The sequence below is a fragment of the Hemitrygon akajei genome, chromosome 3, assembly GCF_048418815.1.
Source record: "Hemitrygon akajei chromosome 3, sHemAka1.3, whole genome shotgun sequence".
Lineage (NCBI taxonomy): Eukaryota > Metazoa > Chordata > Chondrichthyes > Myliobatiformes > Dasyatidae > Hemitrygon > Hemitrygon akajei.
The window spans coordinates 174939954-174952431 of NC_133126.1; the positions used below are offsets into that span (position 1 = coordinate 174939954).

General features: G+C 42.4%; 1 protein-coding gene across 1 annotated transcript in view; it reads left to right on the forward strand.

Annotated features, from left to right (window-relative positions):
* The window catches only part of LOC140725651 (uncharacterized), a 431629-nt gene extending 420518 nt beyond the window's left edge, over window positions 1–11111 (forward strand). Inside the window, exons 35-38 of the mRNA XM_073041401.1 lie at window positions 314–442; window positions 3974–4102; window positions 6047–6175; window positions 9538–11111. Of these exons, the coding sequence (XP_072897502.1) occupies window positions 314–442; window positions 3974–4102; window positions 6047–6175; window positions 9538–9620 (470 nt within the window). The 3' untranslated portion in view covers window positions 9621–11111. The remainder of the gene's footprint in view (window positions 1–313; window positions 443–3973; window positions 4103–6046; window positions 6176–9537) is intronic.
* Window positions 11112–12478: the final 1367 nt, after the last annotated feature.

A 12478-nucleotide genomic window follows, 5' to 3' on the forward strand; every position in this document is an offset into this window, starting at 1 on the left:
GCATCATACAGCCATCCACTATCTGCTCCCATGGCCTCACATGGCCCTGATCAAGGGGCTAAGCAGATGCTACACCTTGCTCAAGGGGAACCTGCGGGTTAGCAGAGGGAAGGAGCCCCTTACATCTCCTTTGGTAGAGGCGCATCTCCACCCAGTCACCCACTAAATCAGAGTGCCCATGCTAAAATGCTGAGTTTATGAAGCAATTCATATTATTAATTCATGCATCATAGTAGACTGAGGATGTAAAAAGGTTCAGTAAAGGTTGAGAATAATTTGGAACTTGGCATTCCTTTGGTTTATTTTTTCCTAGGTTGTCCTCTGGGCTTTTATGGCTTGTCCTGTGATCACACCTGTGACTGTAAAAATGGTGCTGCCTGTGAACCTATCACAGGCCATTGCATCTGCCCCCCTGGTTACCAAGGTGACTTCTGTGAAAAAGGTAATGTCTCTTATGACTCTTCTCTCTTACCACTGCTGATCAGGCATTGAGATGAACCTCTAATGTCACGGGGAACAGGGTTTAAGTAGGGCAATATGTCCAATAATAACGTGAGGGAAGGTTAGAGAAAGCAAATTAACCAGGGGATTTGGTTTATTTGTTTCTGCCGTATGATCCTGAGGATACCTGGAGAATGAGATACAGGCTTCACTCTACTGTACAATTCTAACAATTGATTTTTATGGTTGGTTCTTATAAGATCATAACAGCATAAGACACAGGAGCAGAATTAGACCATCTGGCCCATCGAGTCTGCTTCGCCATTCAGTTATGGGTGGTCCTTTATTTTATCGCCTCCTCAACCCCAGTTCCTGGCCTTCTCCCTGTAAGCTTTGATGTCATGTCTAATCAAGAACTGTCAATTTCTGCCTTAAATACACCCAACGACCTGGCGTCCACAGCTGCATGTGACAATGAGTTCCAAAAAGTCACCACTTTTTGGCTGAAGAGATTTCTCTGCATCTCTGTTTTGAAAGGGCACCCCTCTATCCTGAGGCTGTGCCCTCTTGTTCTAGACTCTCCCACCATGGGAAACATACTTTCCACATCTACTCTGTCTAGGCCTTTCAACATTTGAAAGGTTTCAATGAGATACCCCCCTCATCCTTCTGAATTCCAGTGAGTACAGACCCAGAGCCATCAAACGTTCCTCGTATGATAACCCTTTCATGCCTGGAATCATCCTTGTGAACCTCCTCTGGACCTTTTCCAATGCTGGCACATCTTTTTTAAAATGAGGGGCTCAAAACTGTTCACAATACTCAAGGTGAGGCCTCACCAATGTCTTATAAAGCCTCAGCATCACATCCTTGTTCTTGTATTCCAGACCTCTTGAAATTAATGCTGATATTGCATTTGCCTTCCTCACCACCGACTCAACCTGCAAGTTAACCTTCAGGGTGTTCTGCACAAGGATTCCAAAGTCCCTTTACATCTCAGCTTCCTGGATTTTCTCCCCCTTTGGAAAATAGTCCACACATATATTTCTACTACCAAAGCGCATGACCACGCATTTTCGAACGTTGTATTATCTGGCAGACCTGAGCTGGGATGAATAAATATTCTTAATTTATGCATCCATTTTCTCATTCTTTTGATTTCAATGCAAGCTCTGTTAGAGCTGTCCCACAGTCTGGCTATGAAGAACAAACTTTACCTTTTAACTGGGAGTGGTATATTGGTTTGCTGAATGGATTTTGGTGAATTGTAGATTAACAATCTATTTTTAATGATCTTTAGTATCTTTTAAATCATTTATCATTTGCTTACTTCCTTTCTTGTTTCCTTGCTTTGCATTTGTCGCAGAGTGATAGAGAAACATGGCACAGAAACAGGCCCTTCAGCCCATCTAGTCCATGCTGAATCATTCAGATGGTTTAATTTAATATCAGCGATTGTATTGTTACGTAGCCAGTAACTGGGTCACTTACCAGCAAAGATAGAGAGGTCCGTTGAAGTCTGATGGTACTATTTTTAAAAGTCTTTATTTATAAAGGGGCACAAAAACAAGATTAATACAAACATTCAGATAATATACGTCATCAATACTCAATCTAAAAGCGCGGGTATAATCATAATCATCAATAAGAAATAGCTCTATCGTTTGTCTAGGGGATACTGTATTGTCCGATGGAAAAATAAAAGTCAATTGTCATTCAAGATGCAGCTTTTTGGGTTGTAGAGAGAGACAGTCTTAAACTTGCCCGTGTCCTTTATGAGGCCAATCCGTTGAGTCGGGGGAGTTGGTTCCCCGTTGTTAGTTCAAAAATCGTTTTCCGTGGTACCAGCCACCGGCTCCCAGGCAAGGGAACCGAACGCACGTGGCTTCCTTCAACTGGCTTCCCGCTATTACGGGATCGCTAGCGTTTCTTCTGGTGCGTCTGAGGGGGCCGTTCCTACAGCCCCTCTTTTATCCTGACTTGCAGGGTTGTAGATGTCAATCAGGTTGGGGGATGATGCAATCTCTCCCCTTCACCCAGCCCACTTTGCCCGAGGGCTCTCACGTAGCATAGAATCTCAATCCACAAATTTGTCTCCAAGAGACAATGGCCATTTCCCCTTGCTTTACATCGCCGGGGAACGAGACAGTCCGCACATCTCCTCTCATTTCCTGGGTCCCCTGACCCAACCCAAGAGTGCTCTTGCAATTCTCACAAAGGAGGGGGCTGCAGGCATAACAGTAGACAACCTGAAATTCTTACTTTTTGCAGATTCCACAAAATAAGAAACCCCACAGAATGAACCATCAGAACCCCAAAGCCCCCCTCCTCCCTCCCATGTACAAACATCAACAGAAGCATCAACTCACCCTCCACTTGCGCCAGCAGAAGTACTGACCCTTCCCTCCCCCACCCCACCATGCAAACAATAGCAAAATCTACCCAAAGAGACCTTGACCTAGAATCCGTCAGAAATACAGACCATAACTCAGCACTTTGGTATCTCAAACAGGCTCTCTCTCTCCGCTGCGGGAAAGCGAGGTCGCTCTCCTGCAACAACGAGAACGGACCAGCAACTCGCTGTAGCAATGTTACAATCATCCACGTCGCTTCCCCAAGCCCTCCAACTTGGGGACTGGCGGGCTCTCACCCTTCATCAAGAGAGAGAGGGGGATCGCTCGAGTACAGAGGCCTCTTCAAAGCAGCACAGCCCGGCTGCTGTCTCGATGTTTCAGTCTCCCATGACACTTAAGTCAGTGAAATCAATGAGGGTTCAGGTCATCTACGGGACCACTCCCCGAAGCTACATGACTTCCTGGCCTCTCCTGGAAATAGCGAAGCGCCAGGCTGCACATTGCGGAGGACCACGGTTTGAACAGTCGATCGTGGGCTCCGACAGAGCCCCAACCACTAGAAAAGAAAAGTTAACATGAGTTATGAAGAATAAGCTGTTTCATGAACGAACTGGAAGAAGGATCTAATGCTATTCCGGCATACTGTATATGATGAATAAGCTCTTCTCAGGCTTCCAGCCAGATACAGGTGTCAACTTTAACCAATGTTTCAATGACAAACTCTGCCATCGTCATCAGGGATGAAACCAGAGGAGATCATCGAAATGTCAGTTAAAATCAATATCTGTATCCAACTGGAAGAAGTTATTCAAATGGAAGAAGTCACAGGTGTCTGCATAAGCCTTTGGCTCCATTTTTCCTCACTCGTCCATTTCACCATTTTACAGATTCCCAAACTCAATCACACCCATCCTCTCTCCTTCTCTCGATATGAACACATACAGACAAAACTATCTCGCAAAATACAGAAAGATAGTAGCAAAGTCAAAGCCAGGCTAGTTTTTGATAGTATTTTATGCTGACAGCTGTGCTTTTTTAAAGGGAGAAAGCTTCCTTCATGATCCACACTCTTGCCTCAAATAGAATGCCATTAAAAGTCTGATGGGAGAGTGGTGAAGGGGAGAGGTGGTTTCATCAACATGCTATGTGCTACTGTGTAACTGTTACTCTGTTTGTAGTCTGTGACACTGGATACTTTGGGGACAGATGTCTGAAGAATTGTGACTGTGAAGGCATCACAACATGTCATCCTGTAACAGGGAAGTGCTTCTGCCCACCAGGGAGAACTGGAGATCGATGTGATACAGGTGATCTTGATTCTGTATATTCATTTTTTTCCTACATTTTATCTAAATAATAAACTAGATTATACCACTCAATTCTCTGTAGTTCACCGGTGTACAGCGGGGGATTTAGTTTTCAACACTTTGGAAGTAGTACAGCATGTTCTTGAAAAGATTTTCAATGGCCCAATGGATGGGAATGAACCCTTTTTAAAATGCTCATTAGCTTTCACGGTAGATACTTGCTCCATTATTTCCTGTGACAGGGAATCTGAACTGCTTTCTGCAGACACTATGTGTTGAAATGCCCAAATGTTAGACTGCCATTCTGGAACGGTCAAGTGGTAGAAGGCAGCAAATTTCACTTAGCAGACAAACAGAGGAAAATTAGGATGTATCTATAAGTAAGAAGATTGAATTTTGTTAGGAAAATTCCAGCTATTCTCATTATTTAATGGGCTATGGCTTAAATCCAAGCTATGTCCACTTGAACTCAACTATATTGGCAATCATCTAATGAGTTGCCATACTGCAAGATCATCATTGAATCTCAGACTCATTTCAACACTGGGAAGATAAAAGTGTAATTGAATCTCCATGTAGTGTTTTGGCTTCAGTTACATTGCTGTGTGAGTTAGTTTTCTCTTGTTTTTGGCTAGCCGCTAATCTGTCAGGGAAAAAAAAAATCCACCCCCTCGCAGCTGGGCTGCCTAAAAGATGAAGGAAGGTAGAAACCATTCTTACATATTAAAGGTACTGGGAAGCAATCTTAAAGTTGTGATATATAGTGTTAATGGATTACAGATGTGAGAGTAACCCAGCTTCCTCCAGCTACAGTATTAGGACTTTTGAATCATAAAGCATGTTTGGAGAGGTTCATTTTGCATTCAAAGAGCACCAACACTTTTCCACAAAATTATTCTTTGTTATCTGTAACACTGACATGTCAAACAACTTTCTTCTGAATACCATCAGCAGTCTAGTTGTTGAAATGTGAAAGAAATTGGACCTTCTGTATCAATAAGTATTTACAAACACTTTTTAGAATATATATAACATAGAAAACCTGCAGTACAATACAGGCCCTTTGGCCCACAAAGCTGTACCGAACATGTCCCTACCTTAGAAATTACCTAGTGTTACCCATAGACCTCTGTTTTTCTAAGCTCTATGTACCTATCCAGGAGTCTCTTAAAAGACCCTATTGTTTCCGCCTCCACCTCCACCACTGGCAGCCCATTCCATGCACTCCCCACTCTCTGCGTAAAAAAAAAACTTACCCCTGACATCTCCTCTGTACCTACTTCCAAGCACCTTAAAACTGTGCCCTCTCATGCTAGCCATTTCAGCCCTGGGAAAAAGCCTCTGACTGTCCACACGATCAATGCCTCTCATCATCTTATATACCGCTATCAGGTCACCTCTCATCCTCCGTCGCTCCAAGGAGAAAAGGCCGAGTTCACTCAACTTGTTCTCATAAGGCATGTTCCCCAATCCAGGCAACATCCTTGTAAATCTCCTCTGCACCCTTTCTATGGTTTCCACATCCTTCCTGTAGTGAGGCGACCAGAATTAAGCACAGTACTCCAAGTGGGGTCTGAGCGGGGTCCTATATAGCTGCAGCATTACCCCTCAGCTCTTAAACTCAATCCCACATTGATGAAGGCCAATCCACCATATGCCTTCTTAACCACTGAGTCAACCTGCGCAGCAGGTTTGAGTGTCCTATGGACTTGGACACTCTGATCCTCCACACTTCTAAGACTCTTACCATTAATACTATATTCTGCCATCATATTTGACCAACCAAAATGAACCACCTCATGCTTATCTGGGTTGAGTTCCATCTGCCACTTCTCAACCCAGTTTTGCATCATATCAGTGTCCCGCTGTAACCTTCAACAACCCTCCAGACTATCCACAACACCCCCAACCTTTATAATATATATTTATTTTGTTTCCTTCCAGAATGTCGAATGAATAGATATGGACCTAACTGCTCCTTGGTGTGCCACTGTGCGAACAAAGCTCACTGTAACTCTCGTAATGGGAATTGTGCATGTCCTTTCCAATGGATGGGTCCAACGTGTGAAGAAGGTACAGTCAAAGTCAGGAGTAACATGACAGTAGCTTGATCAATCTCAAAGGAAACAGATAAAATCACTTTCATCTAATCATAACTCATAATTCTGCTCCTACGTCTTATATCTTACAATGGTTCACTAATACAGTGGATTCCGGCTAATTGGGCCATCAGTTAATCGGGCAGCCACTTATTTGCGACAAACCTTAAAGAACAAAAACTAATTGAGAAACTAGCTTGAATTCCCTTTGTTTATTTGGGACACTATGCTGCTTAATTGGGTCAGGGGACTGTTGCTGGATAGTCTCTAACTAGCGTCACACACATGTATTTGTGTCGCTGTTAGACACTACACTGTGCTTAGAGTGTACAGTTTTTAAAATGGCGTCAGCTGCATGTGCTTGTACTCAAAAGTAGTGATTTTGGTCACTGATAGTTGGTGAGAAATAAGCAGTACGACAATTCAGAACTGTTTTTCTCACTGCGTTTTAAGCATTCAGGCTCGGAGAAGTCAGAAACAGCCAGGAGTAAAAACTTTGGAACTACAAAGAATTTGACAGAATCAACAATCATCTTGAATGTTACAATGAAAATGAAAATTTGGAGGATACGATCTTTGAAAGCATTGTATAAAGGCAGTCCATTATCTGCACGAGATATCTGTGCTGATCTTGCTCATTTATAGTCAATCATAAGAACATGCCAGCGTACACCGTATGAATTCCTCGAACGATAACTATTAGGAACTATTACATGGTTTTATAGTACTGTAGTAGTATAGGTAGTGTTCTCGTATGTTAAATACATAATTTGTTACTCAGTTAAATGGTGGTTTGACTTTTTTATACCTTTTTAAATATTTCCATAAAACTTAAGCTAATTGGGGCAGCTGTTTAGTTGGGTCAAAATGTATTTGTCCTGATGTGTCCCAATTAACCAGGATCCACTGTACATTAGCATTCTTTGAGATAATAATGAACAGGTTTATAGAGAGGAACCGAAGTATGGTTTGAGTTCAACCTGGAAAAATGGAATGTGATTCAGATCGAAGGTCAAATTTGAAGGCAGAATACTGGGTTAATGGCAGGATCTCAGCAGTGTGGAGGAACAGAGCAATCTCGGGCTTCAACCTATCTGTGCAAGTTGATAGGGTTAAGTAGGTGCCTGGTAATATTCCCTTTGTTAGTTGGGAAATTGAGTTCAAGAGCCACAAGGTAATGTTGCAGCTCTATAAAACTCTGGTTAGATCATACCTGGAATATTGTGTTCAGTGATGGTTGTCTCATTGTGGGAAGGATGTCGAAGCTTTGCAGAAGGTGCAAAGGAGATTTATCACAATGCTGCCTGGATTGGAGAGCATATCTTACGTGGATAGGTTGAGCGAACTAGGCCTTTTTTCCTTGGAGCAAGGGATTGTTTGGTAACTTAATAGAGGTGTATTAGATGACTTTTTTCCCAGAGTGGGAATGGCTCATATGCAGGCATAATTTTCAGGTGATCAAAGGAAAGTATAGGTAGTTTTTTTTTTACACAGAGAACAGTGAATGCATGGAACACCCTGCCAGGGGTGGTAGTAGAGATAGATGTGTTAGGGACATTTAAAGGACTCTTAGGCATATGGATGAGAGAAGAGCGGAGATTACTTGGAAGGAAGGGCTAGATTGATCTTAGCGTAGAGTTAACACAACATCATGGCCCAAAGGGCCTGTACTGTGCTCTACTGTTCTATGCAATACTGGCCAGATATTAGGAAACCAAGACAAATAAATGTGGTTTCACGAGTTGAATCTGCAGATGCTGGAAATAAATAAAAACACAAAATGCTGGCAGAACTCAGCAGGCCAGACAGCATCTATGGGAGGAGGTAGTGATGATGTTTCGGCCCGAAACGTCATCACTACCTCCTCCCATATATGCTGTCTGGTCTGCTGAGTTCTGCCAGCATTTTGTGTTTTTTTACAAATAAATGTGGTTTCTTATGTTGTCATTGAATTTCCAGAAGGTGTTTGATAACGTGCTGCATAAAAGACATATCCATAAGATAACAATACATGGGGTTGGTAGTAATATATTAATATGGAAAGAGGATTGGTTAACCAATAGAAGGCAATGATTTGGAGTAAATAGGTGTTTCTCCAGTTAGCAATAAGTGGTGAACAGAGTGCTGCAGCGGTCAGTGCTGGGTCCACAATTGTCCACAAACCTTAACAATATGGAAGAGAGGACCGAGTGTAGTACACGTAAGTTTGCTGATGAAACAAAATGCATTACCATCAACTCCATGCATCAATATTTTATGGATAGGTCTTTTATGTGGCACGTTATTGAATACAGCCTGGAAATCCAAATACACACCTTCTTCCTGACCCCGTCTATCTATGTTATATCCTCAAAGAACTCTAGTAAGTATGTCAAACCGGATCTGCCCTTCTTGACCCCACACTATATCTGCTTGATGGAACCATTGCTATCCAGGTGTATCATTATTTCTTCCTCAATGCTAGCTTCAAGCATTTCCAAACTGCAGATGTTAAGCTAACTGGCCTATAGTTACCTGCTATTTGCCTGCATTCTTTTTTAAACAGTCGTGTGACATTCGCTGTCTTCCAATCCACTGTGACTTGCCCAGAGTCCAGAGAATTTTGATAAATCTTCACAAATTGCTCTGCTGTAATTTCCACCTTTTCTGGGATGCATTCCATCAGGATCAAGAGACTGTTTATCTTTTGGCCCAGTAGTTTGCTCAGTACTAACTCTTTAGTGATAATAATATTGTATCAAGGACCTGACCTCCCATTGCATCCATAACATCTCTCTTTGCCATGTTAGTCATGTTCCCTACTGTGAAAACCAGCGCAAAATAGTTGTTCAAATCTCCGGCCATTTCCCCATTGCCCAGTATTACTTCATCCAGATGACATGGCTTTTGTTTCAACAGACTCAGTCAGTCCCAGGAAATGAGTTGGTTCCAATCTTGAGAACTGTTCATCAGCCAGAAGTGAACATAAACAGTGTGTGTGAGAGTGTCACGGAAACTGCACCGACAGGAGAGTGAGCAGGTGCAAGAGGAATGGGTGTAAGACGGCCTCTTGACTCATTGAGTGACCGTTTGAGTCTGCTCAGCTCAACCCAGCCCCAGATCGTTACAACTTAGTGGCAAGGTGGGGGAGGCATGTGTGTGAGCAGGGAAGGCATGTGAAAGTGTTCTGTTCCCACGTGGCAGAAGATGCCTGCAGCCTTGCAGCAGTTGGTGTGTTCATCTGCATCCGTCCCACTGACCTCTCATCACGGTTGTCCATAGGTCAGGTGGTAATGGTGGAGCTGTAACCACAGATCTGAAATCTAAACCAGGAAATCCCTTTGCTGCTTTTTCCAGGTGGTCCTCCTCGGCCAGTGAAATCCTATCAGAGGGTACGGTCACACGTGCGCCATCTGCAGAGAGGGGTCCGTCGCTCTTAGTTTACTCCAGGATTTTGTATTCAGACCAGGCTGAATTTAATTATATCAGAAGATTTACTCAAATCATCAGGAAATGTTATAAACTATGGAGTAACAGACCTGAATTTATCTTCACATCTGTTGAAGAGTCTCTCACGGAAGAACCAAAGGGTACTCATGTTATTTCTTGGGTTGTATGATATCTCGCAGTGATTCTGATTGTAATCTGGAGCAACTTGATGCTGCAAGGAATTCTTTGGGAAGATACTGTACATGTGGAGAGCTGGTTAGCCTCTGGTGCTTTCAAATACCTCTGTAATTAGCTACACTAGAAATAACACATAAAAAGACATTACAGTGATTAATTGCGAGGATTAGATTATCTAGATAATTGGACAAAACAATTCTAAATTAATACATATCTAGTTAATTATATGTGCCATTTCTCTGTCCAATCCCTGTACCTCAATCACTTTGCAATCGTGGCAAAAATTTGTTTAATCCTGATCTATTAAGTCCTTTTCAGATGTCTTAAGAATTACACCAAGAATCTTCATGTCTAATCTTAAATCTTGGTGACTTGGCCAAATATCCCAAGTCTGTTAATGTCAGCAGACTGGCAAAAGCTGGTGGGTGTGTTTTGTGGCTGAGAGCTTGGTCAAGTTATGGAGGGGGCTGCTCTGTTTCAAAGGATAAAAAGGTATTCTCTCATAAGAATAAGTTCAACTACCACCATGTACATACATTTGTGATCATGTATTTCTATTTGTCCAAAGCATAATCTATTTTATTTTCCCTCCAGTAGGTTCATTCTCACCTAACTTGATCAGGGCACATTGTTCTGCTTCTGCTCCTTGGTGCTGTTTGAATGTTGTGTTTCCACCCTCACCTTCTCAGTGCATAGTTTCACTTTGCAGCAAGTTTTACACTGAGTGATGGAGAGAAGGCATCATTCTGCAATTAAAAAGATTACTGTACCTACCAGTGGAATTTTGTAAATTACCTCAATTTCATTGTTTGCAACGTTCAAAATTGAAAATAAATTTATTATCAAAGTGACATATGCAGTATGTCACCATATATAACCCTGAGCTTTATGTTCTTGTGGGCACTCACAATAAATACAAGAAACACAGTAGAATTAATGAAAGATCACACAAAACAGGAGGGACAAACAACCAATATGCAAAAGACAACAAGCTGTGCAAATAAAAAAAGAGGAAAAAAGAAATAATAATAATAAATAAATAAGTAATAAGTATCGAGAGCATGAGATGAAGGGTCCTTGAAAATGAGTCCGTAATTTGTGGGAACAGTTCAGGAAAAGGGTGAGTGAACCTGGTGGTGTGGATCCTGAGGCTCCTGTACCTCTTTTCTAATGGCAGCACCAACAAGAGGGCATGGCCTGCATGGTGGGGTCCTTCATGATGGACTCGGCCTTCCTATGACAGTGCTCCATGTAGATGTGCTCAATAGTGGGGCAAGATTTACCTATAATGGACTGTTTGCATCTACTACAGTACTTCCTGTAGGCCTTTCTGTTCAAGGGCATTAATGTTTCCATACGAGGCTGTGATGCAACCAGTCAGTATACTCTTCACCGCTCATCTGTAGAAGTTTGTCAAAGGTTTAGATGGCATACAGAATCCACGCATACATGTAATAGAGGTGCTAACAGGGTTTCTTTATAATGGCATTTGCACGGAAGACCCAGGACATATCCTCTGAGATTATGGTGCTGAAGATTTAAAGTTGCTGACCCTTTCCATCTCTGATTTCCACCCCCACCCCTCCCCCGAGGACGGGCACGTGGGCTTTTGGTTTCCTTGTCCTGAAGTCAATAATACTTGGTCTTGCTGACATTGAGTAAGAAGTTGTTGTGGCTGCACCATACAGCCAGATTTTCAATCACTATTCTACATGCTGATTCATCACCACCTTGATTTGGCCTGTGACAGTGGAATCAGTAGCAAACTTAAATATGGTATTGGAGTTATGCTTAGATACAGTCATATGTGTAAAATGAGTAGAGCAGGGGCTAAGCACACAGCTTTGTAGTGCACCCTGTGGTGATGGGGATTGTGGAGGAGACGTTTTTGTCAATCTGAACTGACTGAAGACTGCAACTGAGGAAGTCGAGGATCCAATTGCACAAAGAGGTATTGAGACTTGGGTCTTGAAGCTTATTGATTAGTTTTGAGAGAATGATAGTATTGAATGTCAAACTGTAGTCAATGAAGAGCATCCTGATGTAGGCATCTTCACTGCCCAGATGTTCCAATGTTGAATGAAGAGCCAATGAAATGGCATCTGCTGTTGACTTGTTGTGGCGGTAGGCAAATTGGAGCAGATCCTACTTGCATTTCAGGCAGTTGATAAGTTTCATCACCAACCTCTCAAAGTACTTCATCACAGTGGATGTAAGTGCTACTGGACAATCGTCATTGAGCCAGATTACCAATTTCTTTTCATGCTCCGGTATAATTGAAGCTGGTGGGTACCTCAGACTGCTGAAGCAAGAGGTTAAAGATATTGGTAGGCATTCTAGCCAGATATCTTTAGTACTTGGCCAGGTACCCTATCTTGGCTATTTGCTTTGTGTGTGTTCACCCACCTGAAGGATGTTCTCATGTCCACCCCAGAAACTGAAATCACAGAGTTATCGGGGGTTGTGGGAGTTTGTGAAGGTGCCTCTATGACAGTCAACGTGAGCATAAAAGGCGTTGAACTCATTTGGGAGTGAAATCTTTCTCTAACCTATATAATTTGTTTTCACTTGGTAAAAGGTGATAGCACTCAAGCCCTGCCACAAGTGTTGAGCATCCTTCAATGTTATAAGTTTGGTCCATGAGATGGTTTCCGGAGATTGTACATGGACC